At 36.8% G+C, this 21,692-nt stretch overlaps 1 protein-coding gene across 1 annotated transcript in view; it reads left to right on the top strand.

The window, feature by feature from the left end:
• Positions 1-21,692, top strand: part of LOC138700063 (uncharacterized) — a 1,616,191-nt gene that overhangs the window by 691,257 nt on the left and 903,242 nt on the right. Inside the window, exon 3 of the mRNA XM_069826368.1 lies at positions 3,431-3,458. Within this exon, the coding sequence (XP_069682469.1) occupies positions 3,431-3,458 (28 nt within the window). The remainder of the gene's footprint in view (positions 1-3,430; positions 3,459-21,692) is intronic.

Raw genomic sequence — 21,692 nt, 5'->3', positions numbered from 1 at the left:
AAACCAAACATCGAAAATTTCGAATCTTGCCGAGGAATGTAACTTTTTGCTTTTTATAATGTAAATCAGACTTCTAACTACAATCATTCATAGTTATTAACATTTGTAGCCAACATTGAATTTGTAAAGAAAAGACTTTAGAAATCTCATATGGAATTTGTGATCTGTAGTGACATAGACATAGATTATCTCTCAGAACTTTTCCGCAAAAGTAAATTAAATTCACTCCTTGAAACTGGAAATCTTAGTCGTAGACTCATTTCCCCACCAGCATACAAGCTGAAGTAGCACAGCCATTGATAAAAGTTTTGTACACTGAATTAGGCTGAATTCCTATTCGGCAGCACCTATAATCAATGGCTTGTATGAACATGATAAACAAATCCTGTTTCCAATGTTGCTGAACAATTTCAAAGTATTAATTTAAAAACTAAAAAAGGATCGTAAATGCTGTATCTAGTGATTATTTACATTTATGTCTACAAAATGAATCTTGAAAAAACGTATATGTTACTGGTACTACTGATATTAAGAGTAAATGTATTGTATTTTTCACTTCATTTCAGAATCACTTCAGTGGATGTTCTCCACTCAATGTTGTGAAAAAATTCAAAAGTAAAATCATGTAGATAATGCAGGACTTAAAAATCTCATGTATTAAAAAAGAAGAACCTATAGGTAACGAGCTGCAATGTAACTATCCTCATATTCTTAAATACTACAAGAAGTACAGTGTAATTTATCAAAATTTATGAAAGAGGGAAATAGAACACATTTGAATAGAAAAGCACAAAATCCAGATAATGCAATTAAAGCTATTCGGAATATTATTAAAGTTAAACTTGTAGATATCCTAAGAAAGAGAATATTTTTTCCTTAAAATTAGTGATTATAAAGTAGAGGATCCCAAATCTATTGAAAATTCTTTTAACGTCTTATAGTATATAGTACGAAATATTATTGACAACTTAAACATTCAAGATTTTTCAAAAGATTCTGCAATTAGTTACTTAACACATGCATTTAATAGTTAGTAATAATATATGTAATTAATCAATAACTGCAACAGTGCTTATACATTCAATCATAACATGAATTAAATTGAATGCACATTAAATTAAACACGTAGATATAATAGTTAAAATCAACTGAAGGGGTGAGAATGAAATAATCCAAAGCCACACTTTTAACAAAAATTGTTTTGTGCGAGTGCACTTATTACACATATGGGAAAGCTACTAATAAAATATTGTAATAATTACTCAACAAATGACATGGCCTAAGGACTCTAAACCTTTGTAATCGTTTGTCTGTGTGGCTTAGGAATATATTTTTAATTTTATTTTAATTGTTAGTTTTTAATATATATATATATATATATATATATATATATATATATATATATTTATATATATATGCATTTACATTGTATGTGTGTGTGTATAAATACATTCATTAGATTAACGTTTATAATATTATAACTTGTAATTTTTGTAATTTCTGTGATCATTAACACTTAATCTGAGGACTTTGTAAAACTCTATTTCAACGTTATTTAGGAAAAAAAAAATCGTTGATATAGACTAAGAATCGAAGTCGCTCTCTTCTACACAACACGCAGAGATCTTAGCGTCTGAGCTATTGCAACGACACGAAAGCTTTACTTTCTGTGCGGAGTGTCGATCTAGTCATGAAGGTTCATTGTTGATTTAACTACACGATTTACGTATATATTTATCTCTTATTTACGTAATATTATCATATTTTTTTGCAGTTTTTGAAGTGAATTCCGGAACGATGCTAGTAACAAACCAAATAGCTTGAATCTAAGTAACTAAATATTCGTTATCTTGTGTATCAGTGCTCTGGTCTCTGATCATGCGCAGTGTTTTACATCTGAGACTTAAGAATATTCAATCGTCTCATTCCTTTTCAGGGAAACTGTACATATGACTCTAAAATACATTATTTCGTAAATGTAAAATTAATATTAGAAATTATTATCATTTACAGATAATTATTCTCTGTAAATTATAAAAAAAATAACAGCATATAACTCCTTAAACAGCACAATTCATAAATTTGGTCAATTCTTAATTTATAACTTTTGTTGAATAAGCCTGTGATCCAGGTAATGCAGAAGTTTCCTCCTGGTACTCAGGTCTCCGTGTAACATCACAAAAATTATCCATTATCATCATCCATCCATCCATCCATCCATTACGAGTGCAATCTACACACACCTGTTTTTCAATAGTGTTGTCTATATCTCGATACTAACTACATCGTATCGGGACGAAAAACGGGAAAGTGAAGGACTTTTCCATTGGGAAAAGAATAAATAAACAAATTAATTAATTGATTATTAAATGAACAGATAGACAAACAAACGAACTAACGAACAAACGAAGCAAAACAAACAAACAAACAAATATTAGGTAGTCTATCCTAACTTTTTGTGATATCCAGAAATTGATTTCTTTTTCTTATTTTGGTGCAAGTAAATGTTTTAATTATTTACATACATATTGCACACCCAGTAAAGTACTGTAGTAAGTCGAAAATCACATATATTTTGCGTAAATTATTTTAAACGCTGTTTTACTAGCTGGAAGTATGATAAAATAGTAAATTATTAAAAGTTTTGGTACCTACTTATTAAAATATTTCTACAGCAGTATTTTACTAGGAAATAACATATTATCTTTACAAATCACGATTTTCGAGTTACGACACCATTTTACTAGCAGAGCAATAATATTTCTTTCCAACAGCAGTTCATGAACAAATAAACTGCAATATCATCAGAATATAAAAAAAATTAATTGTTGCAAGACGCTTTAATTATACTATTGAGAAAGTATGTGTTATCTTCTTCGAACTACATTTTTTACTTGATGGTAGCAATTTAGGGTAAAATCTTATAATGAACAAGATTTAATGTGAGGAAGGCAATTGGAGACTTTTCCCCACTTCTTGAGACTTAAGTATGTAATCCTTGTCCAATGTTGATTGCTAACCACACGAAGAGGGATTCTGTCTACATATTAATAAACGGTGTTCGTTGTTATCATTACCTTCGTCACTATAAAATACAAGGACATTTAAAAATTCTGTGATAATAATATTAAAGATAATTATTATAACATTAGCCTAATTATAGTAATAACCGTAAAAATAACTAAAATATTACCGTATTATATTTTACTTGAGTGTAATTATTATTCATCCCAGTTCCGTATTAATAATGATGATGGTTAATTATCTTAACTACCAAATACAAAATTCAACTCCAATGTATGATTAAAAGCGTATAAAATTCATAGACCAGTAGAAGTTGTGCCTACAAACTTAGGTTTAATTGTAGATAATAATCGCTGAATAAAAGTTTAGTCATTGTTTTGATGGTATTCTTTCATCTTTGTTTCAGTGATTGGATGACAGCAATAAGCAACACGGTAAGTCAATATTACATTAATTTCTTCCCTTTAATGTTTTGCTCTCGTCTTTGTTCATGAGTCTCATGTTCTACGTAGCTACAATATTTTGTCTGGGCGCGTGTAATATTTAAATTACCACCATTAGCAGTAACTGTTCTTAACAATAAAACTAGACAATGTTGCTTAAGCACGAATGACTCGTGTTGTTCTGGCCGGCTATTGCTACGCCCTCCATGAATTAGTGTGAGTCTCAGCATAAGAGGTTTATAACCTGAAATAAGAATAAGTTAGTACTCGTAGTAGTAACAATAGTAATGGGTAATATATATCATATAATTTCATAGGGGTGTTGTATGGTTTCCGATGAGTAAAATAAAGGAATCAAATAAATAATTAATGTACTGTATTTGCCGTTTTAGACAGCTTATCAAGGTAATAAGTGATTATTTATTCATATAATAAGCATAACATGTAGAACAATATAAGTTGATAAACGTTTTCAGCAATAATTCGCCATCTTCAGATCGTTAAGAAGTGATGTTAACAAAGTATGAACACTTTATAATGTTGATATGGAAATAGTTTCATGATTAATACCAATTGTCATATAGATAATTAAATTTATAAATAATAGTGCTAATTGCTAAGAAATTTAAAATATTACTAAAATTAAAAATTAAAATTAGTGTTTGGAAACACCATAAATATTTTGTTTTAACTATTATCGTAATATTGCTTTTTGTATCTTGAGACTGTTGGTAAAGACAAATTCTTTCTGAAGGAAGGACGTTCCATTTTGTGTGGTTGAACCAGACCTTGTAACTGCAAATATTCAAGTGAGATTCAAATAAGATATTGCTATTATATTTAAATTTAATTAGTGATTATTTATATGTATTAAATTTTATTTAATTTTGATATATTGCAAACTTTTTAAAAGTTGCGTTAATTAAGACAAAAGAATTGAAGAAAGGGAGAAGAACATTTTGTATGTAGTTAATAATTGATATTTTACCCAGGCAATTTTTTTATTTTGAATGCGAAACTTACATATTATGTTGAAAGCTGCGTAGTTGTATCGTTGAGTATGAAGGCCTGACTGAAAGACATAGGCGTGCTTACAAACTGCTTATGAAGATGTTACGTCTGATGGGAGGAGTTGGATAGGTGATCGATGGGAGGGGTTTAAAAGGTACATATTATGGAGGCTTATGATTGTTAATGAATTTAAATAAATTGAATAAAGGATTATGTGTGTTGGGGAGTTGTTCATTAAGAAGTGGGGTTCCTTGATAAAATTATTTTGCGATGAAATATTATTCCTTAGTTTCTTTTTTAGAACAGTTATTTAGTGTTTCTATTATGGATAGAGCATAATTAATGTTTGTAAGTTTGTGACCTGTGACCTTTTTCTATGAGGTGGAGGGCAAATTTTGATTTGTTGCGACTATATTTTAAATCGGATTTATGTTCATTATATCGGGTACGGAAGTTCCTTTGGGTTTGTCCTACATATTTCATGGGACAGCTATTGCAATTTAATTTATATATTCAACTTTTGGAAAATTTATCAGTATTATTAAGTGAGTTGGTAGTCAAATAATTTAGTTTATTATTTGTCTTTGGTGCTATTTCAATGTTTTGGTTTCAAAAAGTTGTTTACTTTATTTGAAATTTTGCGAAAATGTGTCAAGCTATGCCACTTTTTAGTGTTCTTTGGGTTTGTGTCTGGCGTTAGTGTAGAAAAATTATTAGTTTCTTTTAAGTTAATTTCATTTTCCTTTTCCTACAAATATTTTCTATTGTTGTTTTGGTATAACCGTTTTCCGTGGCTAATTTTACTATGAACTGATATTCTTTGTTAAAATTCGACTTATTCAGGGAGATAATAATCTATCAATTAATATCCGAAATTTACTATTTTTGTGTGTAATGGGATGAACTGAGGAGCTATGTATGGCATATTTGGTGGAAGTAGGTTTTCAGTAAATATCAGAACTTAGTTTTTGTTGCTTTATGGTTATTTTTGTATCCAGGAAATTTATAGAGCTATTTTTGCTATCTTTTGATGTAAATTTAATTTTATGGTATAATTGATTGAAATCATTGGTAATGGAATCAGTATCTGAGTGTTACTATCATATATTATAAAAGTATCATCTACGTGTCTATTATATGTAATAATATTATATTTATGTAATAGAGGATCTGCCGTCGCTAAATCTTGCTGCTGAGAACAAAATTTATTATTGAATGGAAAATAGTTTTGGCTAAGTAAAGTTTATAATAAATTGAGGACTTGTTCTATTAATGTGGGATGTAATTGTATCAATTGGTATAATTATTACTGTCTAGGTTGGTTATATCCAACAAGAGAAGTTTTGTTCGATTTGTTGTTTTTAATTTTGAGATTCTATTGAGTAATTTTTGTGTTAGTTAACGTGTATTCATTACTCATAAGTATATTTTGTTTTAGAAACTTTTGAAGAAATTTGTCAACTTTGTAGTTATGAGCATTCCTACCATTCAGAGGCTTCATCATTTCTCGTGTTGGTGATGTCAATTGGCATTCCAAATCATGATATTTAACGTCGCTGGATTATTTCTTATGTGGTTATGTTAAATAACGGGTTTATGGTAACAAGCCAGAAACAGTTAATGATCTAAGAAACAATATCACGTGCGTTATTAGTGAAATTGAGCCTGGTTTATGTTGTCTGTTATTGAAAATAAGGGAAGATCCGTATACGCGCAACCCAACGAAACCGCGGCGGTCATTTAACTGACGTTCTCTTCCATACGTAATGGCATTAAGTGTGCTTAAAAATAATAATAATTAAATAAATAAACCTCTTTCGTTTATATAACTTATTTAATTTTAAAAGTGTGACATTCTTATTGGAAGACTCTTTACATTCGAAAGAAAAAGGTAGATGCAAAAGTCTCACAATCCGTCGCACAGTTTTTTCAAGTAGTGGCAGCGTATCTAAAATTAATCAACTGTTGTGTCCGCCTATTACGGACTATATTAAGTTTGTCAGATGAACACAACAAATCTGTGAAATAGTACAAAGTTAAACACAAATATTTATAATAGATTCAATTAGAGCAAATAAATGCAATGTCAGGACACTACATAGCCTATACCAGTATTTAAATGTTAAGACAATCATAATAATATTAGTACATAAACTGATTTCATAATTTATTTCTGTGCACTTTAATTTTTTATTTAACGATAAAAGCGCGGTTATTTTGCACCGATAATAATTGGTAATGAGATTATATTTTAACCAGATGAGTCCGAATATTCTCCATAAGATTACCTTAAATTCGCTTTGCAGTTGAGAAAACCTCGGAAAACTCAACCACATAATCAGTCCAAGCGGAACTCGAACCCATGCTCGTAACGCAGTCTCGGAGCATGAGTACCGTTCGCTATACCTAGACCATGCATGCGGTTATTTTAATACAGTTCTATGATGATGTTACTGAAGCCAATGCATTAGTGTAGATTTGTAGAACAAAACCATGTATACTGCAGCTTCGAGCTCTGAATAGGGTTGACACAATTTTTTAGCAGACAGGTGGCTTTTCAACAGTTAGTTTCGGGGTGGATATATGCACTGAGGCTCATATTGGCCATAGTACAGTGGCGACAAGGAATTGTTTGAGAACGTAAACACGCAACCACGTGTTCCCTTCCCCTACCTGCCAACCACACAAGGAGTTAAAGAGCTTGTGACTTTGCGTGACTGTTTATACTCTCCTTGCCACTACTGTAGGCTACGCCCTATATGCAATGATCCTGTCCGACAGGTGTCATTCGTGCATCCGATACCAACAGGCGGGCCATTTTGTCTCTGCTCTCACAGAGCAGGACTCATCCCCAGAAGAATAACGATAAGTACCAAGACCTAGAGCAGCAAGCCCTTATCTTACATCGCGTGTGTCGAACTGGCGATCTGTGGGTCGCATGTGAAATTTCATTTTGTGGCTCATTCCGCATCCATAAAGGAACAAAAGCATAAACTAGGAACAAGCAACAACTCAGCAATTAAAAACATTTTTATTCTTAGTAATGGCGAGGTGTGCGGCCCACAAGAGGTACAGTGAGGGAAAGAGTCTGCGACACAAATGAGTTTCACACACCTGCCTTGCGACCTACAGCAGCATTGGAGACCTGTATTAACCCCGTGACTTTAGTCCAACCACTTTTTATTTTTGCAGATGATACATAAAATGAGGGGGAGCTGGAGAGTGTTGGTGGAATGAAAGAGACAACGGGAGTACCCCGATAAAACCCTTGTAACGTACGGTATACCACAAATTACATAACTACCAAGCCCAGGATCGAACAAGAGCCGCTAAACTACAGACTTCACATTGTGCCTATGCGTTTAGGGTTAAGTAACATGATTACATTTAGTATATTTATAATGCCTCTACCTCATTAAAAAATTTGTTATATGCTGGTGCTAGTTTGTGCCAAGAAATGTTGTCAAATATAATTATTAGTACCGTTCATAATAACCAAATGAAATTATTAACGCCAAAACAAATTTATCTTAATCACTTATCTAGTCAGATATTTACAGTTTAACTTGACAGTATGTTGCACTTACAGTAGGTAAGAAAGAGACGACAGCCAATGGTTACAGGAAAAAAATTGGCCTAATCCCGGACTCGTAGGTTCGGTCCCCTGCCCTACACAGCTGCGCATAGTACTTAATATTTCTATAATATTGAACCAAAAATACCATCATTCGCAATCTACCCTCGTAAACTTCGATTGTCTCCTCCCATTCTTCAATATCAATGAACTGCTTATTGAAAACGGAGTTCAAAATTTGAAGTTTTATAGTTAGTGAATATCTTTAAAAATATATTTCAACCAAGTGAAGTGGTATTCATATTTATACAAATAAAACCACAGTTCTGAGTCCAATATAAAACTACAAATCTGTCTCCCAAGTTTTATTATGAAACTTTTCCCGAGCAGTAAAGAAGTTGTTACATTCACAGATTAATAAATGATATAGAGTTGATGCCCCTATATACTTGTCGACTTATTGCTGCAAGTTTATGAGACATCCCATCTCCAGCTAAACTTCGTCTGTGCTTCTAACCATTCATCCTCTCCACCCCTTCATGAGAGTATCACTCTGCTAGGAACGAAGAAAATCAAGGCCAATGTAGGTCGTATTTACTGAAAATGCATTCACACTGAAAATCGTTTCGTTGTATTTAACATACGTGGTGTGTCTAAAAAGTTCGGTGAATGGTGTCATATCTGAACTGCAGCTTGGCGCATGTGCTTGCGCATGCGCACGGTTCTTCAGAGACTTGGGGACAATCGATACACAGCATGCAATGCATGTGACTGGCAGTGTAAACAGACTGCGACCAGTTGAACGTAGTCAGTGTAAGAGGAAGTGTCACAGCGCAATGGAGCAACGCGTAAACATCAAGTTCTGCTACAAATTGGGGAAGACTGCAACGGAGACTCATGTAATGTTGGTGCAGGTGTACGGGAGGGAAGCCATGAGCAGAAAATGTGTTTACGAATAGTTTAAACGCTTCCGTGAAGGGAAGGAAACAAGAGGATGAGCCACGTTCAGGTCGGCCATCGACAAGCAGAACCCCAGAAATGATCGAAAAAGTGCGACAAATGCTGGCACAAGATCGGCGACTGACTCTAAGATTGATTGGGAAGGAATTGGACATTAGCAAGGACACAGTGCACACCATCGTCCGCGATGATTTGGGTAAGCGGAAGATCTGCTCCCGATTTGTGCCGCACAAGCTCACAGACGAGCAGAAAGCAAAACGGATGGAAACTTCTGGTGATTTCATTTCCATGTGTGACCAGGATCCATTGCTTCTGAAAACTGTCGTCACGGGAGATGAGACCTGGTGCTACCAGTTCGATCCGGAATCAAAACGGCAATCGATGTCATGGTGTTCACCGACTTCCCCGCGACCAAAAAAAAAAGCCGTCTGAAAAAATCCAAGGTGAAAACACTGTTGATCGCCTTCTTCTACAACAACGGCATCATCCACAAGGAATTTGTTCCTGCAGATCAAACCATTAATGCTGCATTTTACCAGTCCGTTTTGAACCGATTGCTACAGTGTCTCCGGCGGGTTCGGTCAGAGTTGCACAGGACTGGAAAATGGATGCTGCTCCATGACAATGCCCCTGCACACTGTGTGATCCGTGTGCTCCAATTCCTGGCTCAGAAGATGGTAACTGTTCTTGAACACCCTCTGTACTCCCTTGATCTGGCTCCTGCGGACTTCTTCCTGTTTCCCCATTTGTAGGCGGCCATGAAAAGTGACTGCGATTTGGAAACTATCAGCAAAGGCCTCCTATGGAATCGATCGCAGAATGGCTGTCACACGATCTTTGATGGCATTCACGTCCGCAAAACGTACACCTGCACCAACATTCCATGTGTCTCCGTTGCATTCTTCCCCATTTTGTAACGGAACTTGATGTTTACACGTTGCTCCATTGCGCTGTGACACTTCCTCTAACACTGACTGCGTTCAACTGGTCGCAGTCTGTTTACACTGCCAGGTCACATGCATTGCATGCTGTGTATCGATTCTCCCCAAGTCTCTGAAGAACCATGCGCATGCGCAAGCACATGCGCCAAGTTGCAGTTCAGATATGACACCATTCACCGAACTTTTTAGACACACCACGTAGACCTATGCATGGCATAGGCTACTGTATTACAATTTGATTGACTAATTATGGAAGTCGCATAATAGTAAATATGCTTCGAACTAATAATTTTTGGTAGTTAAATTTGGATACAGCGTCTTTAAACGTGAAACAATAAATCAGATTATTGAAGTTAAGAAACATGCATTAATATCCAGCTTAATATGAAAGAAGGCAATATATGTCTGAAAAAAAATCAGTAGTAGGTATGTGTAGGCCGATATTACGAAAATTAAAAAAAAAAAGAAAAATATATTCAAGAACAAAAACTATGAAGGGATAAAGTTTCTCTGCATTAATAGCTACGGATTAAAGATTTTACGTCACAAACATACCACTATCCAACGGTTTGAACTCATGAGAGAAGGCAGAAAAGTAAAGTGTTACTTTTATTTTTTTAGTAGGTTATTTAACGACGCTTTATCAACATCTTAGGTTATTTAGCGTCTGAATGAGATGAAGGTGATAATGCCGGTGACATGAGTCCCGGATCCAGCACCGATAGTTACCCAGCATTTGCTCATAATGGGTTGAGAGAAAATCCCCAAAAAAGCCTCAAAGAGGTAACTTGCCCCGACCAGGAATCGAACCACGACTACCTGGTTTCGCGGCCAGATGCGCTAACCGTTACACCACAAGTGTGGACGTAAAGTGTTATTCCTGCAGTCGTTGAACATTAATCCATTCTCCAAAACTGCATTGCAGTTGATGGCTTAATGGGTGGAAGGAGGAAAATAAACTAAATAATTAATCTGAGATCAGACTATGAAATTAATCTTCAGTCGGACTGAATTTGGATTCTTGGTTGTAATAATAATAATAATAATAATAATAATAATAATAATAATAATAATGATAATAATAATAATAATAATGATGATAATAATAATAATAATAATAATGATGATAATAATAATAATAATAATAATAATAATAATAATAATAATAATAATAATAATAATAATAATAATCAATATACTACAATAATTGGCAAATCTGTTCACCTTTTACTTAAACTGAAATACCTCGAGAATTAATAGAGCTGCGATAACATACTTGGGCTTAAAACAATCGGGATGTTACGCATCATTAATTGAAACCTCATTTACTTGATTCGGTCAAATTGTGGTCAATCGATAATATGTAATGCCCCGAGTGCTATAGACCCATTCATTTTCGTAGCTCCGTTAGGTCTCGAGATATTTCAGTTCAAGTAAAAGGCCAATAGATTTGACAATTATTTTAATATTGTGGCAACCATGATGGAAAGTTCTCGCTGCCTCGTGAGTCGATCACGCGTCCGGCAGAAGGGAGGGCGCGCTGGGGCGTTGCGCGAGGCGCGAAAGGCGGGGCGCTGCGCGAGGCGCGAAAAACGTGGCGAGCTCCGCGAGGCGCGCGGGGAGAGAGGAAGGCCAGCGTCGGTGGGCACTGAATCGCGGCGCGTGACGAAGGGAGAGGGGGAGAAAACCGACTGCTACGGACGTAAAGGAAACGTCTGGAGTCCGAGTGATGGGGAGACCGAGAATCGTCCAGAAATCAAGGCTCGCTATGTGTTATCTAACAAAATAACAGCGCGAGCAGTTTAGAACAGTGAGTCAGCCTTGTGAAGCAGCAGTGAACGAGCAAGGAAGCCAGCCTTCGAGACCGGTGTTCACGCGAGTGAGCCGCACTGCCAGTTTAGTTTGGACAGCGAGTTCAGCTTGTGAATCAGCAGCGCCCAGGCGGAAGCAACGCGCCCAGGAGGCTTTGGTTCGACGTGAGTAAACTTTATCTGAAAGTCTTGAGTTCGAAGTTCAGTTGACTTTCTCTGGAAGTCTTTGGTTCGATATAGTGTGAACTTGAGTGAAGAACTAGCCCAGGCAAACGAACTGTGAACTGAGAACTGACAGCGTTGTTTTGTAAATAGTGCTTTGTGAACATTAGTTGAGATTAGGAGTACATTGTTGTCCTCAATAATCCAAGTGAATTATTGTCGCCTCTGGAGTGCAATAACGAATACTGTGTTGACGTATGGAGTGAAATACCCATTATTGACGGGAGTGTTTAAATTCAGAAATAGAATTGTTGTGAATAAAAGTAACATTGTTGTGTGAATTAAAAGTCACAATATAAAAACTAATAAAACTAAATTAGTAGGTTGTACATTGCTTTTATGCATTGTCGTGGTGAAGACTTTGAAGATTGGCATAACCTGCATGATTATAAAAGGTATTGAGTACTGAAATTGTGAAAAAAGTGAATGTGTTCTTTTTTTAATTTTGTGTTCGGTGTGACTATGTAAACACAGAGAATTCTTTAGAATTAAGTGGAATTTTTTGCAAGTTTGTTATTTAACATACAAATAAACGAGTGTGATGATGCGAAATAAAATCTATAAATAAATAGGCAGCGAAGGGCGATTCGCGACAGTTCTGTAGTAATATCTAAGATGAGTCTTGGTAGAAAAACAAGAAAATCTAGACAAAAAAAAAATGTTTAAAAAAACGACATGCGACTTTTAAGTATTCAGATAGGCTTATCCTAAATGAGAATGATGCTTCTTAAACTAATGGCGGTCCACCGTTGTGGCAGAGAGGTTAGCGAGCCTAACTCCGAACACAGCGGTCCCGGGCTCGATTCCCGGCCAGGACGAGTTACCTGGGTGAGGTTTTTTGGGGTATTTCCCTCACTCCAATGGATGAATATCAGGTAACTTTATCAGGCGATTGGAACCCCAGTCATCTTCGCCACTTCCTTTCCTCATTATCCCGTTTCTGGTTTTTCATATCACTCTACTGGCGGCCTCCCGAAGCTGCTGACTCTCTCCGTGGAATGTAGTTCAGTGATGTTCGATGACATTTTGCAATGGCACACGAGGCGGATCTACTCGGAGGAGAAGTTTCGCCTCGGACCGACAGGGAGGCCTTGGGGAAATTTTCCGAAGCAGAAATGGTATATGGATTCTGTCTGCTGTAGGGACCGGTCGTTAAGGGAGTCCTGTGGTTTGGGCGGTGCGCTTAGAGGATCTGTGGCATGCAACTCATTCCATATCGAGGGTTAGCGCAATAGATCTCAATAGATCGCAGTGCTGGGCCATCCGTGCCCCCCTCAGTTAAATTCCATTCCCAGTCCAAACTAATGGCGAGTACTTAACTTACGTCCATCGTTCACACGAAGCGACTTATGTAGGCCAATTTACCGACAGAGTCGTTGCCCTGGGTGCAACGAGATGAAAAATGATATTGGTCATTTGTTGGGATGACATTGGGGAACCGGAACTCCCGAAGCTCCCCTGTGTTATCTAGACCACGGGCTTTCCCAATAGAAGTTATAAATCGGGGGTACGCTAGAATGGAATTCGGATCGAGAGGATTATAAGTCCTGCCCTCTAGCCATTAGATCACCGTGGTGACACGAGAATGATGGGACTTGCAGCAAAACGCCAGAATTGAAACGAAGACATTTATTCTTTTACATATCTTTCAAGGCTCTTCCAATATAAGCATGTTGTAGGAAAATTTACAAGAAGCCATCATCAGAAGATAATTTTCGTTCTCACTTACCTACCGTATCAGCTTATGAGTTCGCTCTTACAGACATTTATAATGCATTAAAACTGCACGTTCTTCTTTACCTCCTTTCGATTTGCCAACCTGAGACAGATATACCAGTAAACTTTTCCACAAATTGATTAGGATCAGATAAGACGGATGATAGACCAAGCAAATACAGAACAAGTGCTATAATTACTAAAATATTATGGGCTTGGTACAAAAATTGATGGAAGTATTAGTAATGCATATTTAATTATGGCTCAGTTGCCACTGAGAAAACCTTTGTTTATCAATGTTTTATTCATAATTGCAAAAACTTGAGGTTAAATGAAATTTCTGCTCCATGTACTGGCATAGCAGCAATGTTACTACCTCAAGACCGTAGCCCAGTGATCGCCAAAAGCTGTGTCGCGACACATGCCCCTGTCTCCACTCAAGCATAACCGTAACATCATACTCCTACCCTCTGTTTACAGCCATCACTTCGATATAAGTAAAGACATTTATCAGCAGCGGACGTACGCATGTAATGTTGCAAGTGTGTAGGATAATATGGTTCGATGTCTTTTCGAAAACGGATAGTAAGTAGAAAATTAATTTTAAGGAGCATGGGAGGAAAAGTATATTGTGCAGATGACAAAAATATGAGATACTTAATTTGTTGTAAAATTTTAAATGAAGTATAAAAGAACAATGTACGTTGTCATTATTTTTCTTGTTATGAAACTACCACGCCCTTACCTGTAACTTGAATAATAAACGAACAATAAAAAGTAACGGCTTCTATGTCTTAATCGGGGTGAAATACATCGACGTTTTTTCGACGTATGTAGTGTAATTTGAATATTTCAGTAATAAATAAACAATAAAAAGTATTGGCTTCTGTGTTTTAATCGGTGTAAAATACTTTCACGTTTTTTTCTACGTATGAGTGTAATTTGAATATTTCATTAATAAATAAACAATAAAAATATCGGCTTCTATGTCTTAATCGGAGTAAAATGCTTCAACGTTTTTTTTAAGCATGTAGTGTAATTTACAACTTCGTGACCAGTCTGGTACGTTTTTCTAATTTCAAATATCTGCTGATGTAAAGTACACGCTCTTTCTATGGTAAATAAGAAAATTAATTTATTATTTTGATTAATAATACAAAAATAATTAATAGGAGAATAAAAAATTAACATGGAAAAAAGTATGTATAGTTAATAAGTAGAAGAATATTATATTGCTTTCGTTTTCTGGTCACAGTCCGTCTCTGCACTGTTATTCGCAGCATTACCCTCTCCCTGGGATAGTGATGTGTGGGTTGCATTTCTATTACGTCACAATTTCGTGGTGTTTGGCAACCACTGTGTAGCCGATTCAAATTACCTCTAAATTTACATTAAGGTTTTTTTATCAGATGTAAAAGTTAATAGTAAAGAGGCTTCTCATATTCGTTCAGCAATGCTAATGATCTGGGATGATGGATCTATGGCTAATATTCATGCGTTCATAGTCTGCTTAAGGATATCCTACTAATGATGTGCCATTTCTTGGCAAAATTATAGTCTTGGGAGGCGATTTCAGGAAGGTACTGCCTGTTGTGCCTCATGTATCAAGAGAAACCATTGTTCAGAATTCCATACGGTCGTCTCCTTTGTGGGCAATATTCAAAATTTCTCAATCTAGTAAAAATATGCGAGCGAAGCCAAAGGAATTTCCCTTTGCCAACTTCTTACTACAAATTAGTAATGGCAAATGTCCCTTATTGATTACGAAATATTAGACTTTATCGATTTACCACTATCCGTAATTTCTGAATATGATTTCATTGAAATAAACTGAAATGAAGTAGTCACACTGAAAGATATTTATGTTTTTTTTTAAGTAGCTAATTAAGCAGTAAAAGTATATATTGTAACAAAATCAATGATATAGCTTTATACCTTATTACAAGAGTATCGAGGAGTTACATTAATATGAATAATTTAATTACTGAAGATTGGAGCGAACAACTGAATTCTTAAACGACTTAGAAGTGGATTGCTGCTTCATATTTTACAACTGAAAGAAGATTCTATTGTGGTGTTATTGAGAAATCTTGATGTTTCGCAAGGGCTGTTGAATGTCACTCGATTTATAGTTTGGAATATGTATGATAATTGTTATTTAGATCTAGGCATCATTCATTAGCTTGGCTTGGCCTTAACGTCAGCTGAACACTTAGGCACGCTTCTGCCCATTGTGCACCCTTATATGCGATGGATGTCCAACTCCGACTGGTCAAATCCCGTGAACGTGTAGCCTGATGAGCTCCCAAGAGCCCGGAGCCACAAGGATTTTCTTATCAGCCGATGCTGACATGAGAGCCATCCTGTTTCGATCCCGGCTCAATCCCATCCGCGTGCGAATAGCCTGATGAGCCTCAAGCTTCAAGCCCTTCCTACATCATCATCATTAGACCGCGGGAGTGCGGGCCCTAATACGGCAATTGGAGTTGACTATGCAGACGGGTATAGAGTATGACGTAAGTCTCTCTCGCCTTTCGCCGTACTGTTCCGTGCATCGAACCCGAAACATTCAGAGTTTGTTTTGCTGTCATATTGAAGAGTTGCGTATGTGGAATGACACATATTACAATGTCTAAAACAACTCGTTCACGAAGTGCAATACTAAATAAATTAGTAGAACAATTCGGATGCGATATGTTTAGGCTGTTATAGAAGGAGAAAGTGTTGTACGTGTCATGTGTAATTTCAGATTATTACAAACTAAGAAGTATTGTAATAGTAAAGGACACAAGGAAAATGTTGAACGCAAACAAGAACAAATCGAGTTCAAATAGTTGGTCACAATTCAATATAGACTTATGTGACATGTTGGTACACACAAACATTCCATTCAGAACTTTGGACAATCCCCACTTTAGATCATTTCTGGAAAATATACAAATTAATGTATTCCAGGAGAAGCAATAATACGTGAAGAATATTTACCAATTTCGTACCAGAATACGATTGGCAAAATTCGAGAAAGCGTGAACGATCAGAAAATATATGGGTTTCAGTTGATGAATCTACAGACGTAAGTGGTAGATATGTGGCAAATGTGGTGGTCGGTATACTTTTCGAGAACTGTGCAGGGAAAAAATTTGTGCTAACTTCAGAGAAACTGGAAAAGGCATACCATGCAACTATTGTCCAATTTTTTTTTATAAGGCTATGCGCCTTTTATAGACGGAAAGGATTAAATATGATAATGTACTTCTTTTCGTCACTGATGCAGCTCCATATATTATTAAGGCAGCAAAACAATTTAAAGAGCGGTATTCCAACATGGTGCATTTAACTTGTCTGGCGCACGAACTGCAAAGAGTTGCTGAAGCTATTCGTGCTTTATATAGCGATGTGGACTGTTTTATAGCGTTGTGAAAAAAATATTTCTCAAAGCCCCTTCAAGAATACTAAAATTTCGAGAAATTGCACCAGATCTCCCCCTTCCACCTTAATCCGTAGTTACAAGATGGGGCACCTGGCTTGAAGCTGCCTTATATTTCGCAGAACATTACAATAAATTCAAACTAGTTATTCATGCTTTATATGGCAAAGAATCAGCTGCCATTACAACAGCAAAATCCATGATTTCAGAAAATATGCACCAAAATCTACAATTCATAAAGACCAATTACGGAAATTTGCCTTAGTTATAACTCAAGTGGAAACGTCTGGTCTGCAAATGTCCAAGTGTATTAAATTAATTGAGAAATTATCGAAAACAATTAACAAGGTACCCCAAGGACTGTATCCTGATAAGGTAAATGACAAATTAGATAGTGTAATAAAAAAATAATGGCTATGCAGTGTTGAACAGTTTGGTGAAAAATCAGGACAAAAACGTAAATGAAAATGTAAACCATTTCACGTACGCTCCATTAACCCCATGCGATGTCTAAGTAAGCTTTTCGCAGTACAAACATATTCCAACTGATAAACGCTGAAGTTTATCCTTTGACAATCTACGTATGTACATAGTTGTACATACTAATTCCTTATTGTAAAGAAAAAGATTCCGTCGATATCGCATCAATTAGGTAAGTACGAAATGTACGATTATTGTATGTATCCAATTCATATTTTCAAGACTGTGCGTCTGAAGCACGCACGGTGAGTTGCTTACCTGAGAGTTCAGTACATTCCCCTCGGAACTCTCCAGTCATACATAACTTGACGGTAAAGAGCCCGCACTCCCGCGGTTTAATCATCATCATCATCATCATCATCATTATCATCATCATCATCATCATCATCATCATCGGAAACCCGTACTACCCCAAAGAATTCATGCCAACCTATTTTTCCTATTGCGGATGATAGATGAAATGAGAGGGAGATAAAGAGTGTTTAATGAAGAGAGAAACAGGAGTACCCCGAGAAAATCCCTATCTAACGTCTGCTTTTTCCACCACAAATTTCATCACGACCTGGCCGAGAATCGAACCCGGGATGCCTAGATGAAAGGCTAGAGCGCTAGCACTGAACCACAGACACGGTAGATCGGAACATTATTACTGGCCACTGAATACTACTTCTTGGCATTGACATAACGCCATCAGATTCTTCTGTGTCATTTTCGTCCAAAAGAAGGTTTAACTTAGTGTTGCAGAAACTATATAAAGTCTTTATCAAATAACAAAGAATAAATACTATTCTCGAAAGAAAGATGCAACGTGAAAATTAGTTTAAGTCTCTATTAATATTTAATGTATAACATTACACTCATAATTATATAATGCATTGTTGTGCGTGTTCAGTTGTAGGTTATGCTATTGTCATATTTCACTCTTCTTCATTTCATATTTGTCGAATCTCGTGAAAGCACGTATATTCTCCAGCAATTTGTTTCCAACTCTCCCTCCTCTTTTCTTTTAGTGGTAAAAGAATATGTTGCTTTACTCTCTGCAACTGATTCATGTTTGGCAACATTTTCAATGAACATATCTATGTCTAGTTTTGAAACTCGCTGCAGACATTTCCTTCTTCGTTTTGTGTTCTTCCATAATATTATATATTTAGGTTACTCTTGTTATCAAGGAGAATATTGAATATGGAAGAATACATCGCAAACCACTCGCTTCAAACACAATTTCTCCCCCCTTTCCTCCCCTCGATTTATATAATCATTACCGGTACCGCATTATCTCCTGGTCTAGTTGCCATGTAAGTGGTGCCTTCTTGGTATCACTTGTGAGGATCAGACCTGTCTTCGGACAGTTAACTAAACAACATCAGCATTAAATGAAGTTCAGATAGAGAAGGTAATTTTCAGCAGTAACTACGCAATATTTCGTATTTGAAATCCAGCGGCAGCAACATCACACAGCACGCGGGCAGTGACGCTATTGTGAATGTGCGCCGCGTTGGTACTAGACTCAGCATTCCTCGTAAAATGAACTATCTGTACAATCCGTCACTGAGCAATCCTTTCTTATTCTCTGCTCGTATCGGACCGAAACATTACTGTCTTTGACGGGGAAGGTGGAGTAGGGAATTAAGGGATAGTCAGCAGTGACTCAGTTGAGGTATTAGTACCAGGTCTGCACTTTTAGGCCTGTATGTAAGCTGCAGTATTTTATCAGCCCCCAAATCCTTGAAATGATGAGTTCTTGTGTACAATTTAGTCTGATTGCATAAATATCGCTAACTGGAGTTCACTTTCGGACGAAAATCAGGAAATGAACTAACAAGGGAACCATCCCAGGTCATGGTGCTTGAATTTAATCGAAATGCATATTTAAGCTAATTTTCGTTCGTAAAGAAACGTAGTGATAGTCGTTCGTTTCGCCTTTTACTTGTTTACGAAATATATTAATTTGAAAATCATTGCTTCTTGCGCGCACACTCGGATCGTCATAGTTCCGTGGCACCGTATCACAGTCTCGCATTAATGGTCTAGTCGATTTTTTTCTCTTAACACATTAATACAGTAGCAGTGCAATTCATATCTTCTGCGCAAATCCATAGGTATACAGCTGGAAGTCTAGGAACATGCCTGTCCATGCTGTGCTTTCAAGAACCGAAAGGGGAATTTGGACCTTAAATAAAACAATGTGTAGACAAAGATAAGCTATTTAATATTTTGGTTGATGCAAGTAGTTCCGGTAAACTATCAAAAAATCACGTGAGGAGACGCTTAAGAGATGTATTTCTCCCGGATGTTAAGAAAGACACAATACTACGGTATGCGCCAAAATATACAATACTGGATTTCGCGCTGCTCGCATGCGCATGCCTGTGCGTCTGCGTGTTATTGCATCACCATTATGTATTGCTAGTTGTGTAACGAACGTTGTGCTGTGTGGTTGGAATTGTCAATGGGTCTCGCGACGGAGGGAAAAGTGTTCACAGTGGAGTATTATTTTCGCTCATACGGAAATGGTTATCAAGGCTGGCCGAGTTTAAAGTTAGTGGCACAACAATGTCGTGAACACTTTAATCAGCCGGCACCAAGCAACACAGTTATGCTGTCTATCGTTACAAAATTTCGTCGTACGGGTAATGTATTGTGTCAACGGAAGGGAAGGTCTGGTAGGTCAGTAACTGTGTCCACAAATGACAATCATGGACGTGTCCTCAATCAGGTGTTGCAGTCACCAAAGCGAAGTCTTCGACGAACATCCCTGACATTAAACATCAGCAATACGTCACTTCGACGACTGTTTAAAGACTTACTGTAGGTGGATTTCCGTACCGAATACAGGTTTGACAACGATTGACGGCGCAAGATAGGCATGTCAGGATTGAATATTGTGCAAGAGTTTTGGCCTTGGTTTACGAAGATCCAGATTTCGTGCTCAACGTGTGATTCTCCGACGAAAGTCACATTCACTTGGACGGTTTTATCAATTGCCAAACAAAGGAGAACATTTTCAACTCTAATGATACACCCACAACTGTGCCTGCATTACGTCAGAAGATCGTCTCGTTTTTCAGGACTCTGCAGCAACCCATGTTCCAGAATATGTTTCACAATCTTCGTGGTCGTTATGAACACTGTCAACAACGCAATGACGCACATTTTGAACATTTATATTATCATCCCGATAACTAACAATAACAAATAACAGTAACACATTGTTCCAGTACTGTATAATTTGGCGCATAATGTACTTCTGGTTCCTGGGGTGGTCAGAGAGATGATATTTACTGAAATACGCCCTACATCTCTTAAACAAATTGTGACACATCCTGCAGTTCAGTTTGAATAATTTTTGCCTCTTCCTGTTGTATTGGATCCTCCAGCTGTTCTAAAGTGTGGGGTTTATTTTTATACACCTTACTCTTTAAGTTTCCCCAAACATGAAAGCTAAGCAACTAAGATCAGGGGATGTAGAGGGCCGCAAACCTCTGATTATTATCCGGTCTTCGAAAACTTCCTTTGTTGTATCCATTGAACGCACGGCAGTATGTGGGGTACCATAATCCTGTTTCTAATAACTGTATTGTTTTCCTTTGTCTGTAAGCTGGCTGAAAAATGGAGGCAGTATTGTTTTCACAGTTGTGAAACAAAATATTGGTCCTATTATTCGTCTCGCACTAAATGTACACCAAACCCCTACTTTATCACTGTGCAACGGGGATTTTTTTTTACAACATACGGATTTTCATCACTCCAATAACGCACATAACGAGAACTGACATGACCATTGAGACAAAACCATGTCTCATCGGTCATAAGTAGAGCCCGGATGATCTGTGGAGTAACTTCCAGGCTTATACCGCGATATCTTATTGCTAATGGCTGACTTTCGGCCGCTGTGTTGTGGTCATCCTCGAGCAGTGGATAAGGAAGTAGTGTGTGAGCTTGTATATATATATATATGAACAGTCTCAATGGGAGAGGACTTCCAGTGATAGGTCGTAGGTTCTCCTTCTGGCATGCGATTGGCTCTTCGTTGTCCAAACCGGTCGAGGTCTGGATGGAAAATGGCTGAAAGAGCCCGGA

This window comes from Periplaneta americana, chromosome 1, assembly GCF_040183065.1.
Source record: "Periplaneta americana isolate PAMFEO1 chromosome 1, P.americana_PAMFEO1_priV1, whole genome shotgun sequence".
NCBI classification, from domain to species: domain Eukaryota; kingdom Metazoa; phylum Arthropoda; class Insecta; order Blattodea; family Blattidae; genus Periplaneta; species Periplaneta americana.
Note: the sequence above shows the minus strand (reverse complement) of the source record. Positions and strands in the feature narration are given on the sequence as shown.